The sequence below is a fragment of the Podarcis cretensis genome (genome assembly GCF_951804945.1).
Source record: "Podarcis cretensis genome assembly, chromosome: 2".
Lineage (NCBI taxonomy): Eukaryota > Metazoa > Chordata > Lepidosauria > Squamata > Lacertidae > Podarcis > Podarcis cretensis.
The window spans coordinates 15,626,512-15,654,424 of NC_137171.1; the positions used below are offsets into that span (position 1 = coordinate 15,626,512).

At 44.9% G+C, this 27,913-nt stretch overlaps 1 protein-coding gene across 7 annotated transcripts in view; it reads right to left on the reverse strand.

The window, feature by feature from the left end:
• Window positions 1-519: 519 nt before the first annotated feature.
• LIMA1 (LIM domain and actin binding 1) overlaps window positions 520-27,913 on the reverse strand; it is a 70,484-nt gene continuing 43,090 nt past the window's right edge. For 4 of the 7 annotated variants that reach the window (XM_079966353.1, XM_079966350.1, XM_079966354.1 and 1 more), the window contains 7 exons: window positions 25,458-25,569; window positions 22,241-22,395; window positions 18,096-18,203; window positions 12,671-12,719; window positions 10,927-11,042; window positions 5,271-5,404; window positions 520-2,848 (listed from right to left, as the gene is read on the reverse strand). In XM_079966353.1, the coding sequence (XP_079822479.1) occupies window positions 1,846-2,848; window positions 5,271-5,404; window positions 10,927-11,042; window positions 12,671-12,719; window positions 18,096-18,203; window positions 22,241-22,395; window positions 25,458-25,569 (1,677 nt within the window). In that variant the 3' untranslated portion in view covers window positions 520-1,845. The remainder of the gene's footprint in view (window positions 2,849-5,270; window positions 5,405-10,926; window positions 11,043-12,670; window positions 12,720-18,095; window positions 18,204-22,240; window positions 22,396-25,457; window positions 25,570-27,913) is intronic. The other 3 variants (XM_079966351.1, XM_079966355.1, XM_079966352.1) reach the window with 2 other exon arrangements.

Genomic DNA, 27,913 nt, shown 5'->3' on the forward strand with positions numbered 1-27,913 from the left:
GCCAGCGCTGTCCCCAGACACTTCCGGGTCACGTGGCCAGCGTGACGAAGCTACTCTGGCGAGCCAGAGCCGCACACGGAAACACCGTTTACCTTCCCGCTAGTAAGCGGTCCCTATTTATCTACTTGCACCCAAGGGTGCTTTCGAACTGCTAGGTTGGCAGGCGCTGGGACCAAGCAACGGGAGCTCACCCCGCTGTGGGGATTCGAACCGCCGACCATATGATCGGCAAGCCCTAGGCGCTGAGGTTTAACCCACAGCGCCACTGGTTTTAAGCTAGGTACTAAAATCTTCTGGCTCTGGCCAGAGCAGCGATGTCACGCTGGCCACGTGACCCGGAAGTGTCTCCGGACAGCGCTGGCCCCTGGCCTCTTAAGTGAGATGGGCGCACAACCCCAGAGTCTGTCAAGACTGGCCCGTACGGGCAGGGGTACCTTTACCTTTTACCTAAAATCTTCTCAGCAGTCTTCTCTCGCCTTCCTGACCGTCTCATGGCAAAGAAAAGTCTGGATTAGAAACTTCCAACAATAAAAATGACCAGAGCCTTTATTGAATAAAAATGTTTCATACTTAGCAAGATTGGTAAGAAAGCAGAATATTTTACAACTCTAAAATATAGTTAGAGCTAATCTCAGTGAATACATTACAAAAAGATTAAAAACTATTTAGGTAAAACCCTTTTAACCCCATCTCAAAATACTATGATTTATAAAATACCATGCAGTCAAGTCGAAAAGCACTAAAAGCACAATGCTAGGAATCAGTCCCAAGAAATTCCCACTGTTTCATCTATTTTGTCATCGCGGAGATTTTTGCGTGCAGCATCTTTCACGTGGACTCTTACAACTGGCAGTTTGGGTACACGTAGAATTGCTTAAAACGTACACAGTTTTCAGAAAAAAGGAGGAGCAAAGTTTCAAGTAGAAAACATTATTCGGAAAGACAAACATGGAATGAAAGTAGCAATGCCCTGCAGACAGAAGCTTTGCCCTCTACAAAATCCTTCCCTTAGCATCGCTCCAGTAGATTAAAATGTTGTGCTTCTAAGCCCAGGTATGAGACAGATCCTCTTTTTCACTGGCCAGCCAGCTGATTCGAGATTCACCTGGACTCTAATGCACAACAAGTCATATACAAAAAGAGCCTAATGCAAAGACAGTTCTCTCCTGATGGCTGCCAAGTAAACACAGCTTCCCCCTAAAACCATGCTGCTGACTTTTATTTCAGATACTGTCATTATCTAGAAGAGACAGTGTTTTCACTATTCAAAAATGTATCTATTGTGCCTTTACACATACATTATTAAAGTGCAGTCATTGCCATTTAAACGGTTCCCCAAGTGCCCTTCGAAACTGGTCCCTAAGCACTGCAGTAACATAGTTAAGTGGTAATAGTCCTGTATCTCAGAAAGCCCCATTCTCTGTCAAGCTCGCCTTTGGGGAATATAGTGACATCCTGCAAAAAATGGCTGAAAACTACCAGAAGCAGAAGAGAATAAAGGTGGCATTTAAGCTGACCAGGTTACAGAGCAGAATTCAGAAATGTACAGGGTTGTGTTGTTGTTGTTTTGCTCAATTGAGGCAGCTTTTCCCACAATGATTTTATGCATACTATCCGTTTTCCCAAATTTGGTTAAAATTCTCGCAGGTTCCCAACAAGCTTTCCTATAAAATTCGGATCTGAGCAAGTTTTTATGGTTCCCTTATGCATCAGCCTGCAGCACGGTATCTCTTTCACCAAGGGAAGCCACTCTAGGAAGAAAACAAAAAAACCCCAAATGCTAAACACACCAATTTTAAGGCCCAGCACCCCGCAGTTAAGTTCTTTAGTGAAAGAGTGTCCCATTTATTCCTCGTCTTCTTCCTCTTCACCGTAGTATCTGTTCCGCTTGATCTGCTCTTCCACAGTCAATTCTTCCAGGTCTTCACCTTCAAAAAACCCAACGTCTTGGGATTTGCGATTTGGGCTAGCGGATAATTCTTTTACAGCGGTTGAATTCAAGACAGAATGCTTAGGGGGCATATGGAATGGCGCTTCCTTCTCCAGTGAGGCTGGCTCTCCTGCCGCATTTTCTTCTTCTTCCTCATCCGTGTCGCCACTCCTCTGCCCGTTTTCAACCAAGATCTCTTCGCCACCCGCTTCTTCTCCTTTCCCCCCATCCAGCTCTTTATCCCCCTCGCCCAGGTGTGGATCAGCCACGTTACTCTTTCCCTCTGGCTTGCTTTCGACCGCCAATTCCGGTGCCGGTTCCTCTGTTTGTCTGACCGTGCTCCTTTCAGCCTTGGGAGGAGACGCGTTTTCAGTTCTATTGCTCTTTACGGATATTGTTCTAAATGAGGCAGCGACTGTAAACGGACGGCTCCTTTCTTTCAGCGACGACGACCGTCGCAGCTTTTTAAGGTCTTGGTCCACGTCTTCCTGATGATCCGGCTTAGCGATTTCATCTTCCGGGGGCCACTTGGGCTTCAGCACCTTGATGCCTTCTTCCAAAACACTTCCTTGGCTGCCTTGTTCGGGAGGAGGCGGCCAAGCAATCTTCAGCTTCTTGGTTTCCGCCGGCCTCTCTTCCTTCTCGAGCAAACCGGCGGCTTTTGCTTCCATGGTGGCTGCCAGAATCCCAACTTTTGCAATCGGTGCATCTTCCACGCCGGGACTTTGGGGGCCTTCCTCAGCGTTTCCAACGCTGGCGGGTTTCTCCTGGGATTCTTCGCTCTCTGTTTTGCTTGCCCACAGCTCCTTGTGTGGCTTATGCCCAAAGCCTTCGTCGTAGTTGCCTTTGGCCTTGAAGAGCTGGTTAAAATGCGGCTTGCAGTAAACGTTCCCATGCAGAGATGCATATGTTCCAATGCTGTACAAGGGGGGAAACACACAATTATTAGCACCTTCAGTATCTTGCAAGAGAAGAAATAATAACCAAGTCAACCAAGATGTTTAAAAGGCTGGATTTGTAAAGAATTAAGTTTGTTGTTATTGTTTATCTGTTTATTGTTTTTCTTCTTTCATTTATTGATGAATTTTTCTTTTTCCCCCTATTTTTGTGTGTCACTCTGCTTTGTGGTTTTTGTTATTATTGTGGAAAATCTAAAAAAATTTTATTAAAAAAAGAGAGAGAAGAAATAATAACCATCTCACAATGTACTAATTCAGCAGCTCTGCAGGTACAAACTGCTGGGAGCCACGGATGCAAAGAGTGCTCTCGCACTCAGCTCCTGCTTTCAGACCTGCCACAGGCATCTGGTTGAACTGAAATATTGAACTGAAATACATTATTGTCACTTGTATGACTTGTATATAGTGAGATTACACAAGCACCCCCAACTCAGCTCTCTTAGTCTCCACCCCCATCGTTCAGCCCGGATACTGAGATCCAGCGCCGAGGGCCTTCTGGCGGTTCCCTCATTGTGAGAAGTGAGGTTACAGGGGACCAGACAGAGGACCTTTTCGGTAGTGGCGCCCACCCTGTGGAACGCCCTCCCATCAGATGTGAAGGAAATAAGCAGCTATCCTATCTTTAAAAGACATCTGAAGGCAGCCCTGTTCAGGGAAGTTTTTAATATTTAATGCTGTACTATTTTTAACATTTGATTGGGAGCCGCCCAGAGTGGCTGGGGAAACTCAGCCAGATGGGTGGGGTATAAATAATAAATTATTATTATTATTATTATTATTATTATTATTATTATTATTACTACTACTACTACTACTACTACCCTCGTTTACTGACGCACGCACACCAAACCCAAAAGTCAGTTGCCCTGTTGTTATCTTTTCATTCAGCAGCCAGCCCACGGATAGAAGCTGTTCTTTAGGAGCTGCTATAAGTGTGATTTTGTCTTTTGTGATGTTAAGTGTGCTTTTGTCCACCAGAGAAGAATGGCAGTTCAAGTGGATGGATTATGCAGAAATGGCTAAAATGACCGGAAGAATCAGAAATCAGGAAAATATATAACTGGTCTTAAAAGCCATTGTAAACAGTTAAAATTGTCAGTAGGATTGGAAAAACACTTGCAGTTTAATGGTGGGTTTTGGACACAATGGAGAGGTAAAAGATTTGGATTATCATAAAAGATGCAGGAGGAAATGATTAACAATAGGACCCACAAAGGGGAGGAGGGAAGTCCAGGAGATTCTTTGGAATCTTGTTTTTATGTTGGATGTTGGATATGTGATTGTAAATTTTTAATCTGAAAAAGCAAGTAAATAACTTTTTTTTTTTTAAAAAAAGTGTGCTTTTGTCAATAAAGAATTAACTATCGGCCCTTAACCTTCCTCGGCTGCGTGTGTGCAGGACACTCTCCCTGCTTTATTGTGTCGTATGTAGAAGTACCTTATTTTTCGCTCTGTAAGATGCACCCGACCATAAGACGCACCTAGTTTTTGGAGGAGGAAAACAAGAAGAAAAAAAATTCTCTCCCTCTCTGCCCAGCGCCTCTCCTGCAAAGTGGGAGGAAGGGGCTCCGTTTCTCCTCCCACATCGCTGAAGGGGTGCTGCACAGCGTTCCCTCTCTGCGCAGTGCCCCTTTAGCAAAGCGGCAGGAGAAATGGAGCCCCTTCCATTTCTCCTCCTGCTTCGCTGAAGGGGCGCTGCGCAGAGAGGGAAAGCTGCTCACTGCCTCTCCAGCAAAGCAAAGCCAGGAGAGCAAGAGGGATCGGTGCGCAACGATCCAGGAGAGCAAGAGGAATCGGTGTGCACCGATCCCTCTTGCTCTCCTGGCTTCAGCGAAAGCAACATAAAGCCTCCTGAGCACAGTGGGAGCGCTCCCACTGTGCTCAGGAGGCTTCGGGCGACTATCCCTGAAGCCAGGAGAGCTCTCCTGGCTTCAGCGAAAGCTGCGCAGTCTGCATTCGCTCCTCGCTCCATAAGACGCACACACATTTCCCCTTCCTTTTTAGGAGCGGAAAAGTGCATCTTATAGAGCGAAAAATACTGTACATCCTTGGGTTGTAGATTCCTTTGGAGCTCTTAAGAACCAGTGGCGTAGCGTGGGTTGTCAGCACCCGGGGCAAGGCAAGTAATTTGCACCCCCTAACCCTGGATTTGCGCCCCCTAACCCTACCCCTAACCCTAACCCCCTGATGTTGCGCCCGGTGCGGCCGGCCCCCCCTGCACCCCCCACGCTACGCCACTGTTAAGAACCACCTGAAAACCATGCCCACCTTGCTTTTCTCAGCACCTAAACATTGCCCTTTCCTAACCCACACTAGAGAGTTAATCTTACAGTAGCCTTTTTATATATAAAAAAGAAGTGGGCTCTCCCTGAAGGACTTACGTGAGTTTGCTGTTGCAGTAAGAACAGCGGAAACAGCTGATATGGTATACTTGCTGGTTGGCAAAGAGACGCTCCATTGGGTAGACAGTCTTCTTACACGCAACACAACTTTCCTTAGCCGGCAACTGGAACTTCTGGCGGAAGAAAAGTTGGCAAGTAGTACAGGGTTCAATGCAAGACTCCCAACAAGGCTGACAGTCAGTCCTAGCAGAGCCTCCGTCTGAAGCAGTGTTTCCCAAACTTGGGTCCCCAGCTGTTTTTGGACTACAACTCCCATCAACCCTAGCTAGCAAGATCAGTGGTCAGGGGCGATGGGAATTGTAGTCCAAAAGCAGCCGGAGACCCAAGCTTGAGAAGAGCTGTTCTCAAGAAAATAAGGGGGACATGTGGCCTTCCAGATGTTGTTGCGTTCCAACACTTCCATCAGCCCCAATAGGATGGCTCATGATTAGGAATGATGGGAGTTGTAGTGAAACATTATTGTAGCGCAACGAATTGAGAGCCACACATTTCCCCGTTCCTATTCCGAAGCCAATACGCCAGGGGTTGCCAGCACACCACCCAGCTAACCCAGATCTTGTGCTGATACTTCTGGAGCCAGTCCAAAATTAAAACACAAAATATCGTATTTTTCACTCCATAAGGCGCACCTGACCTTAAGATGCACCTAGTTTTCAGAGGAGGAAAACAGGGAAAAAATATTCTGAATCAAATCTTGTACTAAACTATTTAATAAACTACTGGTATATCAGAGTGAGACTGAGAGGGACAGGAGCTGTATGTTTGTTTAGTGTGCATGCTCAAGGAGCCAGCAGATCAGCTGAGACGTGGGGGGATTTGCATAATTTTTCCCTCGCCCTCATCCCCTGCCCTCCAGTCCCCAGCAGCCTTCCTATATTACCTCCTGATTTTCACTGCGCTTGTGGCTCAGAGCTCGAGGTTGGGGTTTTTTTGCTGCTGGTTGCTTAAATTTTATCCTTCCGGATTCAACCCCTCCTGTGCCCTGCCGTCCCTCTGCAGCCTCATTGCTCCGTTCAGGGAGCACGCGGACCTTTGCTAGCTGAGGCTGCTGCAGCTGTTGCTGGCTACGCACTGCTTTTAACAGCGCCTGCTGGCTTTGAATCGCCTGCCTCCTCCCGGCTCGCTGTAAAGCAAGCAAAGCTAGAACCGCGCAAAACGGGACAGAAGCCCTGTAAGCAGCTCCCGCTTTGCTTGACTGACGGGAGCCATGGCTCCGGTCCAGTGCATGCGCTCCATAAGACGCACAGGCATTTCCCCTTTCTTTTTAGAAGGAAAAAAGTGCGTCTTATGGAGCGAAAAATACGGTAGGTTTAGGAAACATGGAACTGGCTGTCCAAATAACCCCTCCAATCTAAAGCACCCATAATTTGCACCCATCTTCATTCAGTCTCTCTATAGGAGTTGGTGAGGGTTAGGAGATGCAGGAGGGAAGGCAAAGTCAAAGTGGGCAGCGGCACTCAAATCTAAAAGGAGAAAGACAGATCTAGCAAGTTCACGCTGTATTCATCTGCTGATGTGGCAGATCAGATTCAAAACTGAAAAGGCAAGGCATCCCAGCGTACTGAGCACCCTCACCTCTCCATGTGCTCAAAGTTGGCTGTTCCCCTTTCTAAACAGCCACAAAACTCTTATACGGGCCACATCCACATCCTGCATTCAAAACACTCCTGCCACTTTCAACAGTACTGGCTCCACCCAAAGAATGCTGGGAACTGTAGTTTTTTAAAGGGGCCAACAATTGTCGGAAGATTCCTCCAAGGGCTCCAACTTCTCGGTTCTGTTAAAGTGGCAGAAGAGTGTGTTAAATGTATGGCATATGGGTGGGACCACGTTTCCGTTCATTTCTTGGATTTAGAAGGGGAGCCGCTTTTCTATTTATTTATTTTTAAATGAAAAGCTGCCGAATGGCAATCGCAGGGAAGCCGATCCATTTGCATCTTTCTGCTCCAAGGAACTGTTCCCCCAGCCTGCCTTCTCCAGAGCTCACCCCCTGGGGAGGAAAAGTACGTTTGGATTGAATACAGGGAGGGTGCTAGATCTGCCTCCGCCCACAAAAACACAAAATGCGTACAATCTGAGAGACTGAAAGAGCAGAAGTAGCAGAGGAAATGGCTCGTAGCTTAGGTGGGCAGGCTGAAACAGCCCTGATTACATGTTTTGCCTTCCAAACAGGAGCTAATATAGTTAAATGCCCCGCATTATTTTTTTTTAAAAAATCTACTTATGTTGAAAAAGCTTTGAAGCCTGGAACTTCAAGTGTTTTTTTAAAAGGTGGCAGCTGATGCAGGTAATCCCATATGAAACTTTCAAGCATGCATCCTGCCTGGCAAGTTGAATGTGTTACCCAGGCAAATACATTGGGACAGCAGCTACAAACCTAACAGATTTATTGTGCTGCCATACGGACAATACCTCCTAGGCTACGCCGCTGGTTTGATCAGCCCAGGGATGATTTTCCAAACTTGCTTTTCCTTTTAAAACAAAACCACTACCTTCTGTTGCATTGATAATCAGTAAAATCTCAATATTAACAGGATAATTTAAGCAGCATGGAATATAGATCCCTCTAATGAAAGAAAGAATTCAGGCAATGTTGCTTGGCTGTCAAAAACTAGTTTTTCCCCAATCGCATCTGGGAACCAGACATTAGCATTTGCTGCAGCAGCATAAATTCCCTGTCCAACTTACATGCAAAAAACCATGGAGGAAGGTTTTGGGGTGTGTAGAGGCAAGTTTCTTTTTCCAAGCACGCTACGATTAGCAACTACAGTGGAAGGGTGTGAAGTCCGGTTAATAAAAAGAGGAGGAGAACAGGCAAGAAAGCCGAGAGTCGAGCTCACATTAAAAAGGGAGGCAGGAGTAGAGATTAGGAACCAGGAGCAGGAAACAGAAGCTGGAAAAGACAAATGGCTATTTATAAACACATCTCTGGGCTGGAGTGAAAGCGCACTAAGATGTTCCCTGGGACAAAAACACTCTCATATTTACACTACGAGAAACATACTCAGCCAACAACTAAGTTGCAAAAGATCAAGGAGGAAAGGTCTCTTTTAAGCAATAAATAGTATAAAGATGATAAACATTCAGTTCTGAATAATCATTAACCAAACATTGGAATTTTGTACATTTCATCTACAATATGGAAAGGGAAGCAGAAGGCCTTATGGATTGCTCGCAAGTTGTACAGTGTATTAACAGTTCCCTACTCAAAAAGCAAACACACTCTTTTGTCTCCCCCCCCCCCCACTGACTGGCACAAAATTCAATCAAGTATAATTAAAATCTGCGGGAAATGTAGATCTGCACAAGATCAAGGTATTCTATCTATAGCATCATTTTACAGCTGCAAGGATTGGTAGCAATTTTGCAAAATGTGCGCACACGAAAGTATATAGACAATCCAAGTTTATTATCTCATGATGGCATTTGGGCTAAAATGCTGGAATATTGACTACAACCGTCTTAATTGCCCAAACATTTTTTTAAAAACCTAGTTACTAAAATGCACATATTTGAGTTTGATGAATTATTCATGTAAGGAAGTTTAACAAGAACTGAAATTTTATTAACCATCAATATTCAAAGGAAAGGTTTACTACCAAAGATGTTGGTTTATTTTGATTCACCCTGTTAGGAGTTGAGGCAGAGTTGAGAAAGTGAGCAAAACATCTGATTATTAATAACAAAAACTGGTGATATATTTGTAAGTATATAACACATAAATCTATAAAATTACAATTAAAGAAAAAATGTAAAGCTGCATATTGGCGGTGCTTTACACCAGCAAGGATTAAGAAAATATCTGATTTCGGTACTACGGACTGTCAGAGATGTACAGCAAAATCAGTTACTTTCATGTATATATGAATACGTTATTTTTCAGAATATGTTATTTTTTAGGGAAAGCTATTATTTATTGGATTTACCTATCTGCTAAGGCACCCAAAGTAGTTTACAGTTTTAAATAATACCTTTACTGTCAATGTACAACCTGTGTACAATGAAATTAACCGAACCTCCCTCCCCCGCAACACAAACACTCAATCTCATTGCAGTCTGTGTGCTTGTCGCACAACACACCAACCCCGAAAGTCAGTTGCACTATATTATTTTCCATTCAGCAGCCTAACAGTCCATGGATAGAAACTGTTTCTTAGCCTATTGGTATGGTTGATTATACTTCTATATCTCCTGCCTGAGGGTAGAAGATTAAAGAGGTGCTGGCCGGGGTGTGAATCATCCCTGAGAATTTTTTTCACTCTCCTAAGGCATGTCATCTAGCGGGCTCAGGGGACAGCCCATAATATCATGTGCTGTGTTCTTCACCACACTCTGTTCACAATCTGAACATTTTACCCAATAAATGCCTGGAAAGAACTAAGTCCTCTTTTCAAAGGTGGCTCTGTTAACTGGTATAAGATATGTAACTGATAAATATGATCTTGGCAGCCAGAATTCTTGCTGCTTATAACTCAGCATCTATAAAGACACCTTTGTGCAACTGGCTTTATAAAATGTGAGTAATGTTTATGGGAGGAAAAATTTGTTCATAGTGCAATAGGAAATCTAAATGCTACTGGCACCCTTTTATTACAAAATACAGATATAACAATGGTGCTGAATGTCATAATATGAGTTATTTTGTTCTCAATAAATTATTTTAATTAATTGCACGACTGAGCTATTGGAATAATTATGGTTTTTCAAGACATTTGGCGGGGGATCTTTTATTTCTATTCTTACAAGTTTCTTTTCATTTTTTCAAAGTATATGCATATAACGTACTTATTTTTGTATCTAATAAAAAATATATTAAAGATCACATAAACTTGAAATACCGTACTTTTCCATGTATAAGACATGGGGTTTTTTTTACTAAAAAATGTTTAAAAAGGAGGGTTAGTCTTATACACGGGGGCAATCTCCCCCCATTTTCTTAATTCTGAGGCCTCCAAAATAGGGGGCGGCTTATACATTGGGGTGTGTTATACACGGAAAAATACGGCATGTCATTATTTTCAGAAGAGTTTGGATTTGATATCCTGCTTTATCATTACCCTAAGGTGTCTCAAAGCGGCTAACAATCTCCTTTCCCTTCCTCCCCCACAACAAACACTCTGTGAGGTGAGTGGGGCTGAGAGACTTCAGAGAAGTGTGACTAGCCCAAGGTCACCCAGCAGCTGCATGTGGAGGAGCGGAGACGCGAACCCAGTTCACCAGATTACGAGTTCACTGCTCTTAACCACTGCACCACACTGGCTCTCATTTTTATGGCTCCTATCAGCAGATCTTCAGCTTCTAAGTTTTGAAGGGCTCACAGAACCATTGCACAGAATGCTTTGTTTTCCTTCTCTGAAGTTCCTTGCATATTTCAAACTGAGGTTTGTATCCAGGGCTTCCTCCCCCCCTCCCCCCCCCCCCGCAAGCCGGAACTCGCCGGAACTCAATTCTGGCACCTCTCAGGTGGGCACTATTGCCATTCTAAGAGAACAAGGGAGGCGTTCCTGGTGAGTTCCAGCTCCCCTTTTCCTAGAAAAATAGAACTGGTAATATCCAATGCTTCGCATGCAGAGACCCACTCGCTTTTCTCCTGTGTTGACCACTGCTACTGAAAAAAGTTATCCACTGTACCTACCTTCACGGCTTTTGGGGGAGAGGTGTCTGTCTGGCTAGATGCTCTAGAATCGGGACTTTGTTGTTTGCCATAGAGAGACCTCGGGGCTTCCGTTTCTTTCTGGAACTTGAACCCAGCTAGAAGAGGGGAAGATAATCTTATTAGTACCCGCCACTTAAAACTCAAAGGATTTTGTTTACATCCTGAATCGAGGACAGCACAACTAAATGCAGCGCAGGATGGGCAACTGATCTCACTTGGAACAAACGGAAAACCAGATGCAAGCAATTCAAAGATAGTCTCAGCTACTTCAGATGCTGCCTTTTCTTCACAAATGGAAACCCCTTTGAGATAAATACTGGAGCATAATGGGCTTCAAATATTTTGGCCCAAAGGGAATTATTTTCTTAACACGTAAAAGGATGATGATACTTAGGTGAGGTGGGGCAGACTTAAATGTCTGCAGAGCTAAATAAGGGGGTCAGAGGTATAATCTAGGTCTGAAAACCTGCCCACTGTCTGGAATTTGTCACCCAAAAGTCCTGTGAGATCCATCAGCAACCATTCATAAGAATACACTTGGAACGAGTGTGGCTGGCTTGCATGTTTCTGTCATACAACGTGGCCAAAACTGATTTTCAGGAAAATAGGAAACTTCGTATGTGTTGTGGTTCTGCACAGTTAACACTCCAGAAGCGTTCTGATTCACTGGGTGCACTGCCCACATGACCCGGGCATTTTCCTTTGATCTGTGCTCTGTGGGGGCTGAGCTCTCTTTGGAGAGCAGTCTGAGAATGTGAGCAAGGTAGTTTCATTTTTGTTAGAGGCAGAAAGCTGCGAACATGCAGCTAGATTCTGTAGGTTTTCTTTTCTGTTTGTTATGCTTCTAAATAAAGAGTGTTAGAATAGAAGCACTGGTGTCGAGCTGAGTTATTGAAGACACCACGTCAACACAGACAAGCCATTTTACGCTGCATGTGAACTCTGCTATTATCCGGCAACTGAGAAGAGTGGCAGCACGCGAGTGGAAGCGTGTGGGCGCCATTGAAGGTTGTCGGAGTGACAATAAATTCAGATTTATCGCAGGGCCGTTGCAGCAGACTCAGTGGGTCAAAGGATTTACGACCCACAAACTTTAACAGTATGGAAGAGGGTGCAGAGAGAGAGACAGGCCTGAGGTGGGCATATGCAGAAGTACAGGCAGTGGAAGAAAAATATTAACAGCATTTTAAAAAAAGAAAAGAAAAAAAGAAATTGTCACTTCAACCAATTCTACAAAATTCTGTAAAAGAATTTGATTTCCTCTCTTAGCAGCAGAAATGGGAAACCACTGCATACCGGAAGAATACCTTGCCTCCTGCCTTCGGGGTGGCCAACTTGAATAAAATATTAGTGCGGGGAAGAAGCAAGCCCTGGATAATCGATCACACGACGTGATGCACAGACACTATTTGAATGGCAGTGCTCATCAACTGGGGGGGCAGCCCCCTCAAATATTTTAGGAGGGGGGCAAAGACCCTAGGAGTTGGCTCCTATGCCTGCCATAACATCCAGATTTAGAAATATCCAGGAGGCAAAAATGACTGGAATCTATGGTTTCAGAAGAAAAAGCAGCTATTTCATTCGGTTAATTTCATTGTACACAGGTTGTACATTGACAATAAAGCTATTATTATTATTATTATTATTAATCTACATCTAGACACCAAAAGCCAAGTGAAATATGAGTCGATTTCTTATTGCAGGGGAGGGATTAAAAACTTACGAGTGCCATCTTCGCAGAGACTGGAATTCAGACCATCTACTATGGAAATCTGTAGCAGGGGGGAACATATAAATGATCAGTTCTTCAGTACATGAATATCCTCATTTGTCTGCTCTCAACAAACCATTATTGTTTAATATATTTTAAAAAGAGAAGAAACATTTAGACAAGGCACAACTGAAACAGGCCAATAAGATGTGTACAGCGCAAGGCAGACGGTGGTCAGATGCGAAGAACACAGAAACTTTGCCACATCCAACTCAGAGATCTGTGTCGCCCAAAAGCCCTTAGATTCTACATTTCAGTTGCCTTAACGTAGGGTGGAAAGGGAAATGATTCATCCACTGAAGCTCCTAATTTGCAGAGACCATAGTTTCACCTGTCCTAAGTGCCTTCTCATTGCCATTTCATCTTGATATTATCACTGCTGGGGCAGAGCCAAATCCAGGTGGCTCAACAACAAATTCAGGACCATACCTGTCCCTTGGTGCTGACCTCAACAGCGTAACAGGTGTTTAAAGATGACAGCACTGATTTAAATGTCTGTGTTGCCTACTTAGGTATGAAGTCACTCTATCAGCTGAAAGAAACCTCTGAGTCCACTGTACAACACTGTTTCCCAAACTGGGGTCGCCAGATGTTTTGGGATTACAACTCCCATGATCCCTAGCAACCAGGACCAGTGATAAGGGATGATGGAAATTGTAGTCCAAAAACAGCTGGAGGCCCAACTTTGGGAAACACTGCATTTCTTTACTATAGCATCTCAGAGAAAGTGTAACCACTTGAATGAACAAGGAACTCAAGGCCATGTACCAAATTTTATTTTTTTAGCAAATTCTTGGCCCCTTGAAAATTAAAGATGTCTGCTGTTTTTGTTTCTCATCGCTGTGGCAACGTATTTTTAAAAGCCAGCTTTGTCCTATTTTCACCAACAAAATGTCTTTGAAGACCTAAAAAGTGGTTGGCCTCAAAACAGTCTAACAGCAGTTGTAGCCATTTCCGCCTTAGAAGACTACGCTACCGAGAGGGCAGGAGACATGTGAATTTATTAGCTACAAAGAGATCTTCCTTGGATAAGGTTGACGACTGTTGAGATTATCCAATCTACAGACCCAGAGATAAAAAATTGCCTCAACTATACTAAGGATTTGAGGTCAAGATAGATAATTGGAAATGCCCTCAATCCATCAGAAGGCCCAATAGCATGCCTCTCCCAGTGGATTATCCACTGCAGACACAGCTGCTGCTGAGAGAAAATTCTCAATGTACAAGGGCCTTCCCTACACACCTAAACCTGGAATTTGGGATGCGGGTGGCGTTGTGGTCTAAACCACCAAGCCTCTTGGGCTTGCCGATCAGAAGGTCGGTGGCTTGAATCCCCGCAATGGAGTGAGCTCCCGTTGCTCTGTCCCAGCTCCTGTCAACCTAGCAGTTCTAAAGCACACCAGTGCAAGTAGATAAATAGGTACCGCTGCAGCAGGAAGGTAAACGGCATTTCCGCGCGCTCTGGTTTCCGTCACGGTGTTCCATTGCACCAGAAGCGGTTTAGCCATGATGGCCACCTGACCCAGAAAGCTGTCTGTGGACAAATGCCGGCTCCCTTGGCCTGAAAGCTAGATGAGTGCCACAACCCCATAGTCGCTTTTGACTGGACTTAACTGTCAAGGGGTCCTTTACCATTACCTTCTTAAATCTAGGATCTTAGGCATATAGCCACTGGTTGGAATACTGGGCTACCTCAAAGCATCCCATGATGCTCTAATGAGACAGAGAGAGCAAACTGATCACTTTTAACCTCTAGCTATGGTTGCCATGCTACCACAGTGCTCCAAAACCCAGATTGCTGTATCTTTACTAAGCACCTACAGGCTAAAGGAAATTGCCTCTCCAAGCTGTTAACACACAGAGTCATTGTAGAGTCTGAAGGGACCATGACTACCATCTAGACCAACCCCCTGGTATGCAGGAATATTTTACCCAACGTGGGGCTTGATGCCGCAACCCTGAGATTCAAAGTCTCACGCTCTACCAATTGAGCTATCTCCCAGGTAGGCGCAGGGTCAGTTGCATGAATAAAACCCTACATTGCGGCCCCCACAACACGGCTAGAATCTCTCGATTCCTATATACTTTTATATTATAGTTGATACTGCTTTGTATCCTGTCTATATGTGGACATTTTCCAAGCCACCATCCCCTCAGCAGCAGCTTCTGCTACAGACATTTGCTTTTCTTTGAATTCAGGGCAATTATAAGGAAGAAGGGGCTAGAGTCATAACACAAGACTGCCATTTCCCTCCTCTAGGATGTCTGCTCTGTTAAATAAAATGCAGCTTAAGGCTGCTCACACTAAGGAACTAAATACGCCATAATAAGCTTAACGGTGTAAATTAGCTAGATGCTACTAACAAATGGAAGCCCCATTCCGAGCAACAGAACTGTTAAGAATTAGTTGGGAAGCACATAAGCTGGTATAAACACACTGTGCTCATTTGACTCGTTTTGGGAACAGATCACTAAGCATTCGACAGTGTCAGGGAGCTCTCGGCAGAAGGGTGATACTCCTGTAATCCCAGGGGAACCCAAAAAGCACTTCTTTCTGCATGCAAACTAAAGGGTGTGTGTGCAAATAAGCACATGGGTTAGGCTTATGAAATGTTTCCACTCCGTTCCCATGTCCAGCTAGGACAGAAAGGCCAACACGTTTTACATGGGTGTTCAAAAAGACAAGTGCCAACACATTCTCACCCCTCCCCCACCTCACCCCAGTCTATTCAGCGTTCTTGCATGTGCTCATCAGCCCATCAAGCAAGTGCTTAGTCACCATACGGTAGGGCTGCCATATGCCTGGATTTTCCCAGATGTTACCGGGATTTCAAAGGCGGAATTGACGTCGGAGGGGAATTTCTGAAAGGCAGCGCTTTGCCCTGGATCTTGGGCCAGCCAATCGAAAAATTGTGGGGGTTTTTTGGGGCATATTTTAAAAGAGAAAAGCTCAACAGTTTTGGGAGTCTTCCTTTGGGGGTTTTCCTGGTGTCTGCTTTTCGAAATATGGCAACCCTACCATAGGGAGGAAATAATGCCTATAAACATAAGAGTTATTCACTCTTTCAAATCCGCAGGAAGAGGCCTTTCATTCAGACCATCCATTTAGCTGCAGAAAAGGGAACAAAGACAGGAATTACTATGGAGTTCAATATGTGTGTTTAAGTGAGCTCACCTTTTATTGGGGAAGAGGTTACCCAGCAGAGGATTTAAAACAGTTGCCTGAGAGGATTTGCCCAGTGAGAATCAGGAAGCTGCCAATAGCTCTCCAAAAGTCAAGCTAATACACGCACACCATCCCAAATTACTAGCATTTGAAACGGACTTGTACATACTCCCCAAAACTAATCATCGAAGATGCAAAAAAACTGGGCTTCAAGATGTTTATCTTTGAAATGATAAAAACAAGCAGGGGCAGAATAGCAGGACAGGGGAGAGATTTAATGCAGGGCTAGGGAGCTTCTCCCAATTTCCGTGGGAAGTTCTGCTGTGAAAAAGGAGTTTAAATACCAAAACTCACTGAATGGAAGAGGCACTGGTTCTGGGAATCCAAAGAACTTAAGATGAGGGTGAAAACTGCACATGGTTGAGAGTTTGAACCTCAAGCTGCGATCCAGTGCACAGTTACAGCACAATCCTAACCATGACTACTCAGAAGTAAACCCTACTGAATTCAATGGTGCTTACCCCCAGGTGCGTGGGGTTTAGGCAGCCTAAATGTACACAGGATTTCAATCATTGTGTTTTGCACACGTTGAATGACAGAAGTAAATGATGCTTCGCGCCATTTCCAGTATCTGACTGCTCTAAAATCTCTAGTGTTTTGCATCTGTGCTTAGAATTTTCCAGCTGAGGATATCCACTTCTGATGAAACATCCACTTACAGAAGAGACAGAGAGTTTCCACTCCCAATTTAACAAAAGGTGGGTGGGAAGAGGAAGGAAAGACAGAGGTGTTGGTCTCAGTGACTTGCCCAAAGTTAGCAAAAGGAAACAGCCCGCCAGAAAAATATCCTGCACAGAAAACCCCCTTGCAACAAGTGAATACTGTGCAAGATTTAGATACCCAGCCACCCTGAAAAGTACCCAAGGCAAAACATACAGATAGAAATAAGATTTTAACATTCTGATCTGGAAGAACGCTGTAGCTCACATTTTGTTTCTATAGAGCAGTAAATTTTTCGGTGACAAAGACAGGATGCTACTCAGCATTAACCTAGCAACCTTTGGGTTATATCCAATACTATCTGTGTGCAAGCAGAACTGACTTCCACTCATGCAACAGGACTTCGCTTTCTTATCCTCGCTCCCACCCCTCAAAATTTGCTCCAGACAATTAAGGACCTATAAAGCCTTAAACGGCTCAGGACCACAATACCTCAAGGATCGCATTCTTTCTATATGAACCTACCCGGACCCTGAGATCATCTTCTGAGGCCTTCTTCATGTGCCCCCTCCTTCGAGAGGTGTGGTGGGTGGCAACACAAGAAGTGGATCCCCATCTGTGGAATGCTCTCCCCAGAGAAGTTCGCCTGGCACCTTCATTATACACCTTTAGGTGCCAGACAAAAATACTCCTTTTTAACCAGGCCTTTGGTTGATCCGATGTACATCCTATGCCCTTTTAAAAAGTGGTTTGTTTTTTTGGGGAGGCGATATTTGGTTGCTGTTTTGATTTTATTCTGTGAACCGCCCTGAGACCCCAGGTAGAGGGTGTTGTATAAATTCAATAAATAATAATTATACAGTGGTGCCCCGCAAGACGAATGCCTTGCAAGACGAAAAACCCGCTAGACGAAAGGGTTTTCCGTTTTTCGAGGCGCTTCGCAAGATGAATTTCCCTATGGGCTTGCTTCGCAAGATGAAAACGTCTTGCGAGTCTTGCACGTTTTTTCCCTTTCCCCCCCTTTTTCTAAGCCGCTAAGCCGCTAATAGCCGTGCTTCGCAAGACGAAAAAACCGCAAGACGAAGAGACTCGCGGAACAGATTATTTTCGTCTTGCGAGGCACCACTGTAATAAGGAACTCTTCCCAAGCAGATTGAGGGAGTGCAGGGGTAGGTGGCAGAGAGGAAAGTGAAGTCCTGTTGCACTTGTACAACGCTGGAATGTAGTTTTAGGTAGCCGGTGCTAAGGGAAGAAAAAAAGGATATGAACCCTAGCATGCTTTACAGATAGATTCAATGGCTTAGATTCAATGCTGTTTTCCATGATGTTACAGCCAGAACCTCAGCACAGCCTGCAATCAATTTACATCAACAGATACAACTCGAGTTTCCAGATGTTGCGGCTTTACAGTGTTCCGGGTGTGCCTCTCCAAGCAGTTCCACTCCCAAGCGAAGTTGTTCTGATCTTCACCCAACACGATCCATCTCTTACCTTCTCCCCATCCTGCTGGGGAAACGTATCTTCTGATGAAGGTGGCAAGTTCTCCTTCTGTTCACAATTGTAGCTCTTATCTTCGCTTTCAATGACTTGAGTCTCACTCTACAGAATGACAAAGCACTTGAGCGTTTGTATATTTTAAGTCCTTAAAGGGGGGAGGGGGGGAGCTCGCTCAAGTCTTTTGAGAAAGTCGGATATGTTATAGGACAATGGAAACGGAAGTATTTTTATACCACCCTTCAATCGTATCCTTAAAGTGGCTTTAAAACAACAACAACGCTGGAGCCCTGAGTGTCAAGATACAGCAGTTTCTATCAACACATTAGAGTGTTTTCCCAGAGAGGCCTTATTCCTTACTAGATGAAGCTCTTAGGTGGCCAGAGCTGTTATTTATCCTACACAGCAACTGTTACTAATAGTCTTCACAAAATAAGACACTGAACTCTGACCCAAGCCAGCTGTCAGGCTTTACCACAAATTAGCAGAGAAGTCGTTAAATAAGCATGCATCCCCTTCAAATTCAAACAAAAGGATCCAAAAACCTTGCACCAAGCAATGGGAAATGTTTAAGAAACATTGCCTTCCAGTCTCCTGAACACTGTTAATACAGGTTCCATACAAAGCATGCTTTTATTTCCTTTTATTGCCTTGTTTTTTTTAAAAAAAAATAGCTTACCATCCAATTTAACTAGCTATTGCATGTACAGTCGACTTAAATCTTACATGGGTGTTACGTTCCGGGAATTATGCACAGTGCTATTTTTCTAGAAACTCGCCATGCCAGAACTCACCATGAACACCTCCCTTGTTCTCTTATAATGGCAATGGCACCCACCTGAGAGGTGCCGGAACTGAGTTCTAGTGAGTTCTGGCTGGGGGAAAACCCTGATTATCCATATGGGCAAAATCACACAGCCAAAACAACTGCAGAAAACAACTGCAAAAGCAGCTCTACCTTTCTAAAGCTGGTGTGCCAAACATTCGTTGCCTTCCACGCATGGCGGAGAGCTTTTAAGTAACAACCATTGGATACCAGCTGCAAATGCATTATTAGACAAGCTTGGCAGTTGCAAAATCTTTAGCTGTGTTTAGCATTTTTATTTTACTTTCATTTGCTAAATTGGACCTGGGCTTCAGCAGATTTTTCCCATTCAAAGTGAGTTTTTGTTCTGGTGCTAATTACCCTAGGCAACTTAGCCTGATTTTCCTTTTTTCTTTTTCCTGAAAAACCCACCACATTGATGCTCAGAAGCAAATCTCAGCTCCATCACAAAGGCAAATGGACCTGGAGTCCCATGGAGTGGAAGATACAACAGAAAAGCTGCTGGCAGGTAAAGGGTTAAGCACACACACACACACCCCCGCCACCACTATTCCAGTGGAGAAATAACACCGCCCCCCAAAAACACAAAAAACACACAAACATTGTTTTCCTTTACAAGGGGTCCCTGGGATCCTGCTACGCACATTTTTGTGTAATGAGGAGTTCAGCCCCAAGATTGCTTCTGATCTGGGATTCTCAGCCTCTTCTGCCATTATTATTAAAAATCTGGACACAATCATGTGCTTAAGAGGGTCTGTGCATTGACCAATTCACCCCTAGAAGCCAACAGACTGCTGACACCTGTTATTTGAGAAAGCAAGGCAAGAAACTGAAGGCAAAGCAGAGGGAAGCTGTTAGTAGTTAAGCAGATTTGTTAATCAAGGTGCAATTACCCATGCCATTAATTTCCTTTCAATTACTGAACTAGAGCATCAGAAATACGGCGCTGCATATGGCAAGAAGAAGAAAGGCCCTGTGTCAGAGAGGTGAACCTGCCCATTGCAAGGTGCAGCAAACTCGAGAAGTTTAAGAATTGTCAGAGAATTCCCTGTTAGCGCAAGAGAGGCAGAAGGGAAGAAGGTTGTGCTGTGTTTACCTGCTTACGATGCTCAAATTGTGTGCAGGGTCACAACAGCATACAACAAACAATAGAATTCATTATTAGAGGCTCTTGCATAAACAATACCCACCCAAAGGAGTCTGCCTGCTGTATCCCTGTATGATTTATTGTTCCAGCTTTGCCTCCTTTCCCATTAGCCTCTGCTGGGATAGATGGGAAGAGGCAGGGGGTGGGGACAATGACAGACTTCTGACACTATATAACTCCTGTGTTTAAAATCAGGTTCAAGGCTATTGTATTAATTTAGAAGGCTCTTAACAACTTGGGTCCAGTATACCACTAGGACCATCCGATCCCTTATATCCCTGCATGATCACAGAGGTCTTTGGGGGAGTCACTGTTAGTGGCCCCCCACATGGCTTAGACACATCCACCAAGTGCCATGTACTCAGTATTATCGGCCCTATTCTACGAAACAACCTCATCGCCAAGATCAAACAGGCCCCTCTCTTTGTACTGAACTTCAGCTGCCTAATAAAGGCATTTAGAAAAAAAAAAAATCAACAAAGCCAGCTTTTTTCTGATTTTGAAACTATGGTGTTAAGCAGCATAGCAATCGGTTTAAATAAAGAAACATATGCTCTGTATTGGAAGGCAATTGGAACCTTCCACCATCCCTGAAGCAGCAGGGTTCTTTGCCCCTGGCAAGGGGAGGTTGCCAGCTATGGGTGGAATTGAACATAGCGCTTAATTGCACATTTCCGCTTGAGCAACAAAACATTCTCCCCCCTTCTGCATCCCCCCCTAAATCTGTACTAGGGGTTACCCCAACTCTCTGGAACAGAAATGGGGAATGCGCAGGGCACACACAGTGGGAGGGAGGAAATCTTGTTGCACAAGCGAAAATCCATGCGCTGGCAAGACACAGTATCTGAATACAGCCCCACATCTCTGCTCAAGTCACACCAGCAATCTGTGGGGAAGATGAAGAGGGTGTGGGCTCTTCTAAGCATGTCGCTTTCCCCTTTTTACTCTTGCATACACTTTTTATAGGGGCGTGGGCGGCGTTGTGGGTTAAACCACAGAGCCTAGGACTTGCCGAATAGAGGGTTGGCGGTTCGAATCCCTGTGACGGGGTGATCTTCCATTGCTCGGTCCCTGCTCTTGCCAACCTAGCAGTTCGAAAGCACGTCAAAGTGCAAGTAGATAAATAGGTACCACTCCAGCGGGAAGGTTAACGGCGTTTCCGTGTGCTGCTCTGGTTCGCCAGAAGCGGCTTAGTCATGCTGGCCACATGACCCGGAAGCTGTACACCAGCTCCCTCGGCCAATAAAGCGAGATGAGCGCCGCAACCCCAGAGTCGGCCACGACTGGACCTAATGGTCAGGGGTCCCTTTACCCTTTTTACACTTTTTTTTTTTAAAAGCCAAACCACCCAAGTTTTTTCAGCTCAAAGTGTGACACATGCTTCACTATTTAATCCAGAAAAAGAAAAGCAGTGGCTAAGCTATCATGAGCCTGGGGGGATACTGGATTGTGGACACAAAGCTACCACAAGTCACCAATTTTGAACAAAACAGTACCCCCACCCCCCAAATCAGGAAACCTGGGACTCCTGCTAATTTTCCCCTTGAAGGACAATTTGCTGTACAGCCGCTATTCCATCTCCTGTTCAAATATTTGTCTAGCCAAGTACAGATCAGCCACAGAAGCACAGCATGAACAAATAACATTGTTATGGATGAATTGGAGCTTGGAGCCGGGGGGGGGGTGTCGTGCAGGGAGAAGATGAACCCATTGATTACGTAAAACACCATACAATGAACCAGGAAAAAAGGGGAGAGAGAGAGAGAGAGAGAGAGAGAAAGAGAGAGACGATAGCAAGGCTTTGGGCAAGTCACATCGCCGTTTTGCACCTGGCTTCCCCCCATAAACATGCTCCCAGCAAGATGGCCAGGTTGGTTTCCGATTGCATGCAGAGATCCCCAGAGGAAGAGCGCTAGGCACATGCAAACCAAGAGACAGTCGCATTTCCAAAAGCAGGAGGAAGAGGGGTGTCCGAAAACCCTTTCAGCAGCTTTAAAACAACCTACATGCCCTGTATAAAATGCATTGTACAAGTCACCAACGCCACTCCTCAAGGAGCCAAGTATTGCACCTTCTTCCAAACAAGATCAGCCTTCGCTGGAGTCACCCCTCATGCAGTGGGCTCTGGTAAAGCAACAGCCGGCCAGTTATAGGAAAGGGAGGACCTACCACAAGAGCACCAGAGCTTCCCTGCTTAGAGACAGCTGCCTGGTACTTAGCAAGCCGATCCTTGATGGACGTTTCCGACAAGCGAGGCATCTCCTGATTCTTCCTGCTCTCTGCTTTCTCCAGGCTCGATGTCGGAGAGGTACACAGTGGATGACCTAGAACACAAGAGCAGACAGTTGTCATTACTAGTCGGTAAAGTAAAAAGGTAAAGGACCCCCTGGACGGTTAAGTCCAGACAAAGGCAACTATGGGATGCGGCGCTCATCTCTCTTTCAGGCTGAGGGAGATGGCGTTTGTCCACAGACAGCTTTCCGGGTCATGTGGCCGGCAGGACTAAACCGCTTCTGGCACAACGGAACACCATGACAGGAACCAGAGCACATGGAAACGCCGTTTACCTTCCCGTCACAGAGATTCGTACTGCCGAACTTCTGATCAGCAAGCGCAAGAACAGGCATAGGCAAACTCCAGATATTTTGGGACTACAACTCCCATCATCCCTAGCTAACAGGACCAGTGGTCAGGGATGATGGGAATTGTAGTCTCAAAACATCTGGAGGGTCAGGTTTGCCTATGCCTGCCCAAGAGGCTCAGTGGTTTAGACCACAGTGTCACCCGCGTTTCCTAATGCAGATTTGCCCAGGAATGAAATCATATATTTTTGGGTGGGGGTGGAGAGGGAAGCAAAAAAGAGAAAGGGATGGTATTTGGAATGAGAAAGGCCATCAAGGAATTGATTTCCCCTAACCAAGGCATGATAACTGCATCTCAAGGGCTGTTCTGACACCTGTTTTAAAGGTTCCACAATCTCCTTTGCTAGCCAAGGTCCAAACTGGCACCGGGAGAGGAACAGATTTTTGCCCAATCCCTTCAAGGCAGGAGGATGGGGAGACTTTTAAAAGTGCAGCATTGGCAGACAGAAGGGGGTGGGTGGGAGGAAGCCTGAACGTTTTTGTTGCTTGTACATTTGAACCTAAATAATAAATAATAATAATAATAATAATAATAATAATAATAATAATAATAATTTATTTATACCCCGCCCATCTGGCTGGGCCTCCCCAGCCACTCTGGGCGGCTTCCATAAAAACCAAAAATACAGTAAAATATCACACGTTAAAAACTTCCCTGAACGTCCCTTAAGATGTCTTCTGAATGTCAGGTAGTTGTTTATCGCTTTGACATCTGCTGGAAGGGCGTTCCACAGGGCGGGCGCCACTACCGAGAAGGCCCTCTGCCTGGTTCCCTGTAGCTTTGCTTCTCGCAATGAGGGAACCGCCAGAAGGCCCTCGGCGCTGGACCTCAGCGTCCGGGCAGAATGATGGGGGTGGAGACGCTCCTTCAGGTATACTGGACCGAGGCCGTTTAGGGCTTTAAAGGTCAGCACCAACACTTTGAATTGTGCTCGGAAACATACTGGGAGCCAATGTAGGTCTTTCAAGACCGGTGTTATATGGTCTCGGCGGCCGCTCCCAGTCACCAGTCTAGCTGCCGCATTCTGGATTAGTTGTAGTTTCCGAGTCACCTTCAAAGGTAGCCCCACGTAGAGTGCATTGCACTAATCCAAGCGGGAGATAACCAGAGCATGCACCACTCTGGCGAGACAGTCCGCAGGCAGATAGGGTCTCAGCCTACGTACCAGATGGAGCTGGTAAACAGCTGCCCTGGACACAGATTTGACCTGTGCTTCCATGGATAGCTGTGAGTCCAAAATGACTCCCAGGCTGCGCACCTGGTCCTTCAGGGGCACAGTTACCCCATTCAGGACCAGGGAATCCTCCACACCTGCCCGCCTCCTGTCCCCCAAAAACAGTACTTCTGTCTTGTCAGGATTCAACCTCAATCTGTTAGCCGCAGATTCTCTTCTCCAAACTGCTGGGGCTATGTTTGGTCACCAGAAGAAACACCCCCCAAAACCGTTATTTCAGGGGCGACCAGAAGGCAATGGAAAGGCTCATCCCATTACCCCATAGTGTAGTTTAGCTTCCCCCTCACCTTAAAGGACATGGTACAACCCAGGGTGGGTCAATTAACTGTCCTGGCCTCCCACCTAGTTGCACTGTTATGTCAAGCTATCTATCCTACAGCCGTTGCAGAATTATCTCTTGTCGCTTCTGCACTCACAACAGCTAAGAGTTTCTGCTCTCCCCACCCCAACCCCTTCTTCCGTGTCCACCAATTTATTTCGGGTAACAGCAGCAACAGGAAACATCAATAAGCGCCACAGGCTACACACAAGTAAATACCACCAGAAGCCTTGTATGGTGAGCAGGTGCAATACAAGCAAATGCTCAGGAACGCAAGGCAAATAGCACTGATTGTGGAAGGAAAGATGTCAAAAGAAACAACTGTATTTCCCTCAGTTTATAGGAAAGCAACTGCTAGCAGGATTTTCACAGACTGGTAAAGCAAAGGACAAATAAATTATGGACTACGAACCACAAATCAGTCAGCAGACTCAGCTATGAACCAGGAAGTCCTCTCCCAACCCAAATATTGCCTCTGCCAAGGTAATCTTTGCCTCAGTTTCTCTCCCAACCCCAACCCCCAAATGTACAATTTGGGGAAATGATAACGCTGATTTGCAATGCTTGATGATGGTGCCCTAGCATTGTTGATGATGACAAAGATCATTGCATCAATCATAATAATAAGGAAGAAGATTGACAATAATCCTCCAGCTGCTATCTGTGGTATGGATGCATATTGTTTCCCTACCGATGCTCTCTTACGCATGCGTGGAATAATGCTATCCAAGAGATGCCTCACATGAATCTATACTGTGTGCCTTCAAGGTTTTCCTTATAACACGAAAGAGCTATACTGGCCCCTTTTTATTTCATGTACTGTACACCCTCTTGCTGCCTCAGGGACCAAAAATAAAAACTGAAGATCTCAGCAGCGCAATAGGGGGCAATGGAAATTTTAAATCTGCAACTGCAATTTTAAAAACAACACAGAAATATCAGTCCTGCACATTAAAATGAAGGGCATAGGTTTTCATTATATAAGCATGTATCAGATCTTTATCTTTTATCTTTATCTTTCTCATGCTTTTAATATTCTGTTGGGAGCCTCCCAGTGTGGCTGGGGAAACCCAGCCAGATGGGCGGGGTATAAATAATAAAATTATTATTGTTGTTATTATTATTGCTACTCTGCATAAAATGAGAGGAACATCAATTAGTTTATCCATGCAACATTGAACGCTGCCCACCTGAGACATTGTGGCTTCTTTCTCCAGAACTGAAGTCAAGGTCTTCCGATGAAAAGCTGTTCTCCGAGATTCTCCTACCACCAGCAGCCCTGCCTTGGTCACGAAAAACCTGCTTTAAAAACAAAAGGAAAGAAAGGCACAAACCCATCAGTTTACTGGCTCGTTCCGAAAGGGATTGTCTGAGCATCGTGCTTTTGAGCACACGGGTTTCATCACTGATAAAATTATATTCGTTGATATAAAGAATACACATCATTTACGTAACAACAAAAATCAGTTCTACATCTCCTCGGTTTCCCTGGCTGAAATGCTTGGTTAGCTCCTGCCTCTACTACAAGCCTTCTAGGTTTCCTTTTGCTACAACCTCAGTCCTTCCACAACTCTATCCAGAACTCTATGGCCAAGTATTTGTTTATCTCTGTTATCTTGGATGTCCTCAAATATCTCCAGTAGCTTCCCTTCCAGCACAAATACCTTGTCCTTACTTCTCAACTCTCTCTTCTCCTCTGTCCCATTCTACTCCTCATGCTTATTTTAGCTCCTGTGCCAAAGACCTTCCATCTCCTTGATCTGTGGCCTTAAACCACCTGGAGATTTCCAGCTCGCTTAAAACTACTCTTCTCTTTCCTCCTCGCTACTCTGTGTCTGGGACTCAAAGCTTCCCTTCTCTCCTCCTTCAGATGCACTCCCCAGAACCTGCTTCGTCCATTAAGACTTTCGCATAACTCTCCATCCCAGCTGGAACAAAGCATGCATGCTTAGCTAGCTGTCTTTCTGCCTCATCATTCTTGCATCTCCCTTCCCCACCCTCCCTCAGTTGTCTTCCACCCGTCAAACATTAAACTATAGGCAAAGGTAGAGGACCCCTGGGTGGTTACGTCCAGTCAAAGGTGACTATGGGGTTGCAGCGCTCATTTCGCTTTCAGGCCGAGGGAGCCGGCGTTTGTCCACAGACAGCTTTTCTGGGTCATGTGGCCAGCATCACTGAACCACTTCTGGTGCAATGGGACACTGTGATGGAAACCAGAATGCACGGAAATGCTGTTTACTTTCCTGCCACAGTGGTACCTATTTATCTACTTGCACTGGTATGCTTTTGAACTGCTAGGTTGGCAGGAGCTGGGACAGAGCAATGGGAGCTCACCGCCGTTGCGCAGATCTAAACTGCCGACCTTCCGATCGGCAAGCCCAAGAGGTTCGGTGTTTTAAATCACAGCGCCACCCGCATCTCTGCACCAAAGGGGCAGAGATCTCTTTTTTTAATGGTTACCCATCATTCCATGCAGTGGCTTTCTTGAGCAGATTTTAGGGGAAACTGGGTTCCCCTTATCTTTTTAAAATTAAATAATATTTATTTTTTGTCTGGGGGGGCTAGAACAGATATACATCCAATGCCTGAGCCAAAAATCCACCTATATCTGTAATCAAAGTTGTGGCCACTTATAATCCAGATCATTGTCTGCTTGAGCTTATTAACCACATCTTACATTTAGCCACTGCCTTGGGCAGGGGCTGGGGGTAGCACTGCGACTGGGCTCACAATAAACGAACAAACCAACTTTGTGGCAAGTTCCCCCACTCCCCCCCCCCGAAAAAAGCACTGATTCCATGCACACCGATACCACTGTACAAATCACAACCACTTTCTTTATAACCTTGGTAGGCCACAGTTACCTAGCTGGGGGTGCGGTGGGAATCTTAAACTAAGTTAATATTAATCTACAAAGCTGAATGTACAAGACAGACAAGCCCCACTGCCAAATGAGGCCCCAGGGCTTGTTCAAACCTTTAATTTTGTTTTGTTTTTTAAAAAAGAAGTTTATTGCTTTTAACTCCACCTTTCTACAGATTCCCAGGGAAGCCTACGAAAAGTTACAATGACAATAAAAATGAAATCTCGTAAGACTGACAAATACTGGCCTGCATATAATTACTCAAAACTGACAATTACATGGGTCTTAAGACAGAAAGAACCTAAGAAGAACTTGCTGGATGGAGCTAATGGTACATTTGACTGGCATTCTGTTCTCACGGAGACCGACCAGGGTTATGACTCATTTACGTACAGTGTAAGCTAAAAAAATTAAAGGAAAAAAACCTGGATGTATGGTACATTTCCAAGATATAAGATAAAATTTTAAAAAACCTACACACATCAACAGTGTTTTGTGTTGTGTAGGCTCCTATGATATAAGTCATGGCCCCCGCCTGCTAGCCTGCTCCCTGAAATATCACTGGTTTGCTCATTTCTCTATATAGGGTGCCTACATTCTGCATGGACTTTTCAACAATTACTTTGATAAAATACATATTTTGTTATGTGCAAATGGCTTTAGTTACCTACTAGGTCCATAAATTACCATATCGCATGTATTCAAGACAAAAAACAGTGACAATTTGTTGTTGACAAAGGACAGTTAGACATATAAAGGGCCCCATTATCTTCAGTAGCTTAG